General features: G+C 35.1%; 1 protein-coding gene across 1 annotated transcript; it reads left to right on the plus strand.

Moving 5' to 3' along the window:
* Positions 1 to 4,270: 4,270 nt before the first annotated feature.
* On the plus strand, positions 4,271 to 9,547 carry LOC141667368 (kinetochore protein NUF2 homolog). The gene is made up of 11 exons (XM_074473822.1): positions 4,271 to 4,497; positions 4,656 to 4,874; positions 5,989 to 6,079; positions 6,161 to 6,340; positions 6,590 to 6,679; positions 6,965 to 7,072; positions 7,903 to 7,956; positions 8,383 to 8,497; positions 8,577 to 8,734; positions 8,901 to 8,996; positions 9,316 to 9,547. Exons 1-11 carry the CDS (start codon positions 4,337 to 4,339, stop codon positions 9,373 to 9,375), a joined length of 1,332 nt encoding a protein of 443 aa, XP_074329923.1. The 5' UTR covers positions 4,271 to 4,336; the 3' UTR covers positions 9,376 to 9,547.
* The last annotated feature ends 454 nt before the right edge of the window (positions 9,548 to 10,001 follow it).

Genomic DNA, 10,001 nt, shown 5'->3' on the forward strand with positions numbered 1-10,001 from the left:
AACATTGCGGTATGTCGGTCAACTATTGACCAGTCAATTCTTATTAATATTGGCACATAAATTGATATTAATATTTGCACAAAAAATAAGTTTGAATTCACAAAAAATTATAAAATTAATAATATAAAATTTATTAATAAAATTGATAATATTATTTTTTAAACTAAAATAACTCATATGATAACTTAAAGAAAAATTACAGAAAAAATAAAATTGATAAATTTTATTATTAAAATTGATAATATTTTAAAATATTACTTTTACTTATATTTTAATGTTAACATATTAAAAAAAATTAATTACTGTTGAATATTAATATTATTTTTATACTTTTAATAAATAAGTGGAATATTAATATTAACTATTTATAATAGTAAGTTATATTTAATTATAAAAAGAGTGACATTTAAAGCTAAATGGACATTAAAAGCTAAATGGACATTAAAAGCTAAAGAGAGGGGCAGTTGGGACATTAAAAACTGTGAGCCGACCCAACAATGAAACATTGAGGAGGCCGCAATGTTACCTGAGCATGGCCACCTGCCGCAATGACACATTGCGGTGGGTTGGCAGCCCGTTCTTCCCAACCCACGTTGGCTCCCGATGTGACCTGTTCTAATATATATATTATATATATATATAAATTTGACAAAATTGCACTATTCATACCTCAGTTATTTTGTGTTTGCAGTTTAGTGGCTCAAACAAAAAACATGCCAATTGCTTGGCTAAAAAAATCTTTTTAAACCAATTAAAGGGCTCGTGAGTACAGGACTCAAACGGAGTTAACGCCGTGGGGGTATTTGTGTCCTTACATTATTCTAACGTCTCTATTTTCCTTTATTTAACTGAACCACACACCCACCCCCTTCTTCCTTATGACCTATGCACTTTTTCTTTACTTACAGTTCAATACATCTCTGTTTTTAATATGAATCAGCAATGCCTTTGTAACAATTGGGCTGTGCAGAAGACCTCGTGGACTGATTATAATCCGGGCCGTAAGTTCCTCACCTGTGCTACTGGTGGCTGCAACTTCTTCCGTTGGGCTGAGCCAGAGTTTGATGCACGCAACATAGCGGTGATTAACGGGTTGAAGAATCGCATAGGAAGGAGAGAAGATGATCATATCCTAGAGTTTGTGGCTGCTCGAAATGTTTACACTGAGGAATTGAAGAATGCAAAGTGTGAAATTTGGAAGTGGAAGTGTTTGTGTATTTTGTTGCTGTTGTATGTCTTTCACACATGGTTTAGCTCCAATGGAAAGGTTGTTGAATGAAGATGATATATGAATGAAGATGATGTTTTGGGTTGCTTTAAATGTGGTGTAAATGTGCTGTTTGTGGTTGTGTATTTGGATTTGCCATTTTGTCTCTCCTAATTTGGATCCTCTTCATAATGGCTTTATGCAACTATCTAAATAGAGTAATGATTGGGAGGTCCCTCAGCTTGCTTAAAATACTATTGAATACCTCACAGTGATTGTTAACAAACATATCACTGTGGGATGTGGTCCTAAATGCTGACCTAGACCACTGCTCCCTTGGTTTTTGCATAAGCCAATCATAGCAATTAGGTGACAGCTGCACATACAATTGGTTCATACAATTATAAATGGAAATACAACTCCCAACTATAACAAATTAGATGACTACCTCCTTTATTTGGTTCATGTGCAGGTTGAACTCCCACATGGTAGTGGCCCTAGCAGCTTTTCATAGTAAATGCCTCAAAGCAAGGCCTTTATACTCCTTATGCATGTTCTGGAACAAGTGCATTACACAAAACCTGTGCTCTGCTTGAGGCACAATGGCTTCTAATGCATTTATTAAGCCCTACAACAAATGCATATAAAACAGTCATGAATGTAGGAAATAGTGCAATAATAAAACAGTCATACAATAATGTAGTACATTATACCTTTTGTCTATCAGATATAAAAGTCCATTCCTTATCCACAAGAATTTGCAGGTCCTGGCATAGAAACTGTAGGAACCAAGTCCATGAATTAGATGTCTCACTCTCAACAATTGCCCATGCAACTGGATACATACCATCATTTGGATCCACACCAACAGCTGACAAAAGAATGCCACCAAAGGGTCCTTTCAGGTGGCATCCATCAAGTCCAACAATTTTTCTGCAGTGGTTTTTGAAAGCCTTTTTTAGTGGTCCTAAACACAAGTAAAACCTTAAGAATCTTCCACTAATTTCATTAGGTTCAGGGTTTTCTGTTAAAATCTTAACAGTGCTCTCAGGAAGGACCTTTTTCAATTCATGACCATACTTCCAAAGGTCTGCATACTGCTCTTCATGTGTGCCATTTATCTTCTTCAAAGCCCTCACCTTTGCTCTGTAAACTGCATGTTTACTTACATGACACTTCAAATCATTCATAATTTTTTTATGGAATGCACTAATTGGCCAACTAGGATTCATTCTAATCTCTGTTTCATAGTAATCAGCTAGCCACCTGGAGTTTATTTGCTTCTGATAGAAGGTTGGCATACAACTGTGCTTCCTCACATAAGTCTTTATTTGATAAGTTGCAGAGCCTTTATGCAGTGGAGATGCATATATCTTCCATTGGCATGGAGGCTCACACACATATTGTACCTTCTTGCCAAAATTTTTGCAGTTCATTATGGGCCTCCTATCAAGAATTGCCTGTTTTTTAACTGCATCTCTAAAAATTCTTGAACTTCTGAAACACATTCCCAGTTGGAAGACAGGATTGATCATGTCTGCATCCTCATTAAAAACATGATAGTTAGTTTCATCCTCATCCGTGCTGTTGGCTGCCATTCTCTCCTCATCAGAACCAGCATATATATTGGAATGATCACTCTCATTCCCCATCTCAGTATCAACATCAAATCTCCTTGTACTATTCTCATCCTCATCAATGTTTGTATCAAACAATAGGTCATCATCACTCTCATCCTTATTTGAATGGTCAGAGTGGAAGCTCTCTTCACTAACATCAATCCCATCACCATCACCCTCATATTCCTCATCAGAACCCTCAGAACTCTCATCTTCTTCATTCAGCTCAGAGGCAAAAGCTTCTGTAAATTCTTCCTCACCTCTAATCACATCATCCTCAAACTGTGTACTGTCATAGTAGTTTTCATCAAATATGGATACATCAAATATTCCTATGTTTTCATCAGTCTGAACCTCTATGTTTTTTTCAATTTGAGAGGTAGAAATAGGGGGAATGACTTCTGCAAAAACCTCTATATACCTATCTAATTCAAGACTCCTATTTACTAGCAGTTCACACATGACCACTACATCATCATCACTCTCCAACTGAAAACACCCTGACTCCATTGCAGTATTGGGCAACCTATACCAAAAGGTATGAAATCCTCCAAACTCATCTACTTCTTTCAGCATGGAAGTTAATTCTATAAGACTCATTTGATCAGCATTACAGTGGTCAATATAATCCACACGCCCATTTACATAATTCTTAGGATTATACTGCATCTCTCCACCATGTACCAATTTAATTGTAAAATAATCGACATCTGCAATTTTATCAAAATTCCTCTAAATTCAACATTAAAGTAAATTGCAAGTACAGAGCAGAAACAAAGCAACATCATTCCAATCAACAAATGGATTTTAAACCTAATTGTAAACACCCTAACTTTCAAGTAACAAAACATTATTTAGACATAACATAAGCAGTTCGATTGAAAGGGAAACACTATAAATTAACATGCATGTAAACAATAACAACATCTTTCACATTATCCCCAAAATTAAACAGAGCAATGTAAATACAAGTTTAGGCAAAGATGTACCTATATAAACGGGGCTTTCTCTGGGTTTATAAGCATCTGCATCTTCCTTCAGCCTTCGATACCAAGCCATTGATCTTACTCCTCACTTGAATTTTGGTAGGGTTGTACAGTACGATTATAATTTTGGAGGGAATTGGGGATGAAGGAAGAGAAATGATAAAAATATATTGTAATAGAAGACAGTTTACTTAAACACCCCTTTCCAGACTGTACTTTCTAAAAGTAACCCAAACGGCGTTAGTTTAATAAAACGGAAGTTGCCACGAGGCCTTTAATTGGTTTAAAAAGATTTTTTTAGCCAAACAATTGGCATGTTTTTTGTTTGAGCCACTAAACTGCAAAAACAAAATAACTGAGGTATGAATAGTGCAATTTTGTCTATAAATTTTGACTTATTTTCCATTTCTTCGTTCAAATTATTGAAACTTTTGGCGGGAAATATCTCCATTATTAAACCCAAACCAAACCCCAGGATGTGAAACACACACTGCAAAACCCAGAAGAATTAAAAAGGAGAAGAGATGTCAAAGATAGAATACCCTCGGCTCCAACGCCACGTAATAGTTTCAGTACTCAACGAATATCAAATCGCCAACATTTCTGACTCCGATTTACTCCACCCCAACCCCGATTTCATCTCTAACCTCTACAAACATATCCTCTATTTTCTCGATTTAATCCAGTATTAACTCATCTCTCTCTCTCACTCTCTCTCATCTCTCTCGCACTCTTTCTCTTTCTCTCTCAACCCCCCCCCTCTCTCTCGATCGCACTCTCTCCCTCTCTCTCTCTGTATAGATATTCTCTTAATTAGGGTTTTGTGTTGAATTTTGGTTGCAGGGAAGATGATGGGCAAATCAATTTCGATTCATTGCAGCACTTCGAGAATCCGGATCTCCATTTGGAATCCATTCAAAAAATCAATTTGATGCATAAAATTAGGGGTTTTATTGCTGCTGTTCATTGCCCTAGAAAATTTAATCTAAAGGATCTCGTTAAGCCTGATCCTGATCGTACCGAGTTCTTTCTCAGTGCCATGCTCAACTTTGTTCTCTACAGGTCACCCTTTCTTTACTTCTGCTTTTTCATTAATATAAGCTTATTAATTTGTCTACAAAATTTATTCTACAATTGAGGTTGTTAACCAATTGAGTGTAATAATTTATTTAAGTTTTACTATTGTGTTTGTATTGTTATTTTCGTAAATTTTCAGTTGGTTTATGGGGCTTATGGAAAACTAATTTTTATTATCTTCTTTTGGGTGTGGTTTAACTATAGATGAGTTGCTAATACTGAGAATAAGCATTCTGGTCTTGGCATTGGATTGGTGATATGATTTTTAGACTGTTAGCTTTAATTGCTTTTATATACGTTTTTATGAACATACATGTCTACAGGATAATATAGATTTCATTTTATTACCATTTATCTCCAAATTCTATTACTTCCAACCAAATGCAGAAGTAATTTTTGGCATCACTTTTATGCTAGAACTGGAATGATAATCACTTTTACAGTTTTACCAGAGGCCACTTAAACTTCAAAATTGTTCCTCATAACAAGAAAATGCAGAAATTTTCCCCTAAGCTTAAAACTTCTAGATTATGTTCTTAAAGTTACCTAAATGGCTAACATCGGGAACTGCAAAAGTATTTCTTCAATTTCATTGACAAGTTGAAATGAATGTAGGATTGTTAAGTGAAGACTGTGAGGAGCATGTATAAAACTGAAATTCGGGGAAAATTTGATATTTCGGGAAACCTCAAGGAAAAGCTATGCAGTTGCATAATTATAAAGTTATTTTGGAGTCTTATTAATGTGACACAGTCTCATCCAGCGCCAGGTCATTGTTTTTTTGGAGTCTTTGAAAGTTAGCTTGTAAAACAATGTTGATATTTTGTTTTCTCGTGTTAAGTTTCTCTCTTTTTTTTGTTTGTGAGGCTGTACATAGTTCAAATTCCTTATGGTGTCTGTGCAAGTAATTTTATAAGTTTATCTCGAATAAAAATAAAATTAAGTGAAGCAGAGTTAAGCGGTTATTTTGGTAACTGAACAAGTCGTTCACCAGTATTGTCTACTTATTTTTTTTTGTGACCATACATGTGAATTACATCATTAATTTTATTCATAGTTTCAATAGTATTAAAAATATTTAAAACTAAACATCTTCCAGAGCAACAAAATTGGATATTTTGAGTCCAATAATGGATGAGATGATGGTGATTGATGAGCAACGGAAAGAGTTGGAGGGCAAAATTTTAGAGGTATATCTAATTGTCTGTAATTTGTTGAATAGCAGATCGGTGCTTAAAGTGTTAATGTGTTGACTTGCTATAGTCCTGCAGTTAAATGCAGAGATAGAAGAATGCAACAAAGCTAGAGAAAGTGAGGCCCCACTTGTTCAAGAAGTTGAAGCCAGAGTTCAAGAATTGCGTCAAACTATTCCTGGTCTTAACAATCATCAAATGTCTTTGAAGGCTTCAATTAAAAAAATGAAGGAGAATGCAAAAGATATGGATGAGAAGGTTGCACTCTTGCTTCTTGAGCATCTCAAGAAATTGCAGACTTAAGATAGTGTTCAAACAGAATATAACAATGTCTATTGATATAAATATTTGGTGTTGAAATCTCTTCTGGGTTATTTTATGTAGTTGAAATCAAATGTTAGCTATTATAGAATGATTAGAAGATAAACAACAATGGTGTCTGATCGAATGCTAGTGATATTTAGCTTTCATTTCTGTTTTGACTGCCGTCTCGATTTCGTATGGCAGATTTCCAGTGCAGAGTTTGCTTTGGTACAAGTTGTCCAAGAAAATGCCAATCTACGTTCTAAAATCGTTCAGTCACCAGATAAATTGCAGGTACTTGTAAATTGTAATATTAAAATTTTGAAGTATCCTTGTGAATTGCATTTACGTTTTTCTAATATTTATGTACATGAAAGATGTCGTACTAGCTCCGTATTTATAATAACTGTAGCCTTGATATCCTTCTGATGTTCTCTCTTTTATTGGTGTTTGTGGAGTCTCTGTTCCCAAACTTCTGCATCAACATCCTCCCGTATTTCTGATTGTTTTCTAGTGTTTTAATTTCTCACTAAATTCTTTATATTGATTGTTAATCTAAGATCTTTCTGAATCTTAAAGAGAGCCTTGGAAGAGCGGAAAGCAATACTAGAAGAGGCAAAGAATGCTGAAAGGTCAGCAATGCTATCTTTTCAGGAGAAGACTTCCACTTGTGAAGTTTACACAAAGGTATTCCACTCCTGATTCTTCATTGTTCTTAGTGTGTCCGAGCTGCACTAGTAGAAGTTTGAACATGTGTTTCTACACTTGTGTAACTACACGGGAATATATTTGAGGGCTTGGTTTTCTGGTTATCTCTGGTTGGGGTCAAAGTTCGATTCTCTTAAAAACGTACTCCAACTTTGATTTTAAGGTTAAACTATGCGAATTCTTCTTGCATCAACATTAATTCTCAGAATATAATTGAAATTCTACGAGCTTGCAACTTCCAGTTCTATTGGCTCTAGTCATATTTAATTATTTACTAAGTGATAGGTTCTGGACAATAAGGCTAGGTGACGAAACATAACTGGAAAATCAGTTTTAGTAACTGTATGTGACAGGTTCTTCTAGATTAGCAACTCTGCATCATATGATAGTTTGAGAATTGGTTGAAGTTGGATATTTATGTTGGGTCTCTTTTGGTTAATATGTATGTGAAACGTGGGAAAGTGAGGGAGGGGAGGAAGGTGTTTGATGGGATATCTATGACAGCTTGACATTTTGTGGTCTGGTTGGGGTCAAAGTTAAGTTGTTTTGAAATCAAAACTCAACTTTGATTTTAAAGATTAAACAATTCAAAGTCTATTTACAACTTTATATAATTTTGAAAACATGATCGAACTTTATAAGCCTCAACCTTCCATTTCGATAGCTATAGTCATATCTATTAGATTTGTGCTAGAGTATATTATAGGTTGCATAAAGTCGGGTGATAAAATAGAAGTGGGAACGGTATTTCTTTTATTACCAATATAAGGGAAGATATGATGATAATTTGGATATTTTTTCTGTGTCAGGCATACGAGAAATTGTCAAAGCACTTTGCTCAGATGCGGGACTTACAAGAACAGGTTTGATACTCAAACTAGTTATATTTGCCTGTTTAGATGTCCATCACTTACTCACTTTGTTGTGGGTTTAAACCAGTCCGAGTTAAATAGAAGTGTCAATCACTTATTCACTTTTTTCGTTGGAGTAAACCGCTCAAAGTTAGACATAAGTTGGTCTTAGCTGTTGAATAGGTGAGTTATTCTTATTGCTTTTCTGGAAAGTGAAAATTTTACCCATGTATTCAGAACTTCAACCTTAACTTTTTTATAAGAAAATCTAGTTTACAAGTCTAATATGCAGCATGCTGTGCTTTTAGTAGTGCCTTTTTTTCTAAATCTTTAAGAGTCTATTTTACATTAGCCAAGGCTACAACTTTTGACAGTAGTTATATCTTTCAACCACTAAACCATTAATAGTGTAATCTAAAGAACCCCTTTTTCAAATAGGTGAACTCTGCAAAAGCAATTGAGAAGGAAGTGAAGGTTCTAAAATTAAAGCTGACTGACGAGGGAGTATTGGACAAGTCTCTTGAGGCCAAACTTGTGGAACGACAAGGCAAAGGTTGGACACTTTACTGTTTAGTTCAGATTTAGTACGTTTTCTCTTGGAAGTAACCAGAGCACGGACATGTCGTAATCAGCGGACCAGTTGAATGAACTAAAAAAGCAGTTAAAAATGGAAAGAGAGCTCAACTGCGAGGCAGCTACTAAAGAATTGACAAATGTGAAGCTCGAAGTAGAATTGAGAAAGCATGGCAATGAATCAAGGCAGAGAAATGTTGAAGCACTACTCACTGAGGTACACACATATGCACCGTTTATAAATGAGAAATACACATTTTTTAACTGTCAGCTCTTATAAGTACACACATAGTTTTTTGCTAATCTATATTGTTTGGTTTATATTCCATAATCAAAAGTAGTTTTAACTAACGCATTGTTATCTTCTTGTGTTTGATTGCTAGGTGGACGCTATAGAGGCTAAGATGAAATCAGCAAAAGATGCTTCAGCTGCTAAACAGCAAGAACTAGGCTTGAAATGTGAAGAGATTGTAAAAGAGGTACAGTCTGTACCTTGTATGCTTAGCTACATATTGTGGAGTTATGTTTTAAATGAGCATTGAAAATCGTGTCGAAAAGTAACGTATAGAATTCAATGGGACAGAAGGAGTAGCTTTTTTATCCCATTACTCACACTACAGTTTTGAAATTTATGCCACTTGGCAAGTCTCTTTGATCTTTCTTTCTTCAATTTAGTTTGCTGGCAGTTCTGATACATAAACGGGTTCTAGTTTTGAGCTGTAATATGTTTGATATGAAGTCTTAATATTGTTGTCTTGAGCTATAATATTTTTTTAATGACTTGACTTTGCTGTGTAGTTTTACCAATATAAAAATCGGCTTGAAGACTCATGGGCACCCCGAGAAGTTGGCCAGTAGTAATTTATTGGAGGAGCTACCTAGTCGAGCTTTGGCGGCCGACGAGGTTCATACACTGTACTATTTATCATGTGTAAATGTTCACATGAGATTTTGTAAATGTTTACCAGATCTGGTTCTGTAGTACAAATTTATTAACATCTATTTTATTTAGTATTCCAATTTTTTTGTAGCCCTAGACCAAAAAACAAGTCAAACTCCGATATATTTATTTAAAAAGAACAAATCCATATAAAAGAACACACTTCTTAAGATGTAGAAGCCCTAGAGAATGACCCAACAGACTATTCATCAAAAGAATCAATATTCACAAACTAAGGTTATTGCTAGGAAACTAAGAATTTATATGTGATTCAATTTAACATGTTCGTCCGCAGGCTACGCTTACTAATATATATGTTCCAATTATATTAAGTTATTAACGGATAAGGTGTGGGTTTCGGATTGATCGCTCGAAATTCAGAAGGGTTGCTGATCGAAGCTAAATCAATTTTCTACCATCATTTAGTTGATCCAGTTCTAGGCTAGTTAGCAATACTTGCAACTCTGAGTTGGACAGATAGAGCTCCACGGCCTTGTAGAATCTGATTGCCTAGTTGTTTTTCAAGCAATCAGAGGTACAAGTC

Source organism: Apium graveolens, chromosome 6 (genome assembly GCF_009905375.1).
Source record: "Apium graveolens cultivar Ventura chromosome 6, ASM990537v1, whole genome shotgun sequence".
NCBI classification, from domain to species: Eukaryota; Viridiplantae; Streptophyta; class Magnoliopsida; order Apiales; family Apiaceae; genus Apium; species Apium graveolens.

Excerpts from the sequence above, each read along its gene's own strand:
- LOC141667368 (XM_074473822.1), top strand. The coding sequence starts at position 4,337 with ATGTCAAAGATAGAATACCCTCGGCTCCAACGCCACGTAATAGTTTCA. Across the intron at positions 6,080-6,160 it reads TGGAGGGCAAAATTTTAGAG|TTAAATGCAGAGATAGAAGA; the intron begins GTATATCTAATT and ends ATAGTCCTGCAG. Across the intron at positions 8,735-8,900 it reads TTGAAGCACTACTCACTGAG|GTGGACGCTATAGAGGCTAA; the intron begins GTACACACATAT and ends TTTGATTGCTAG.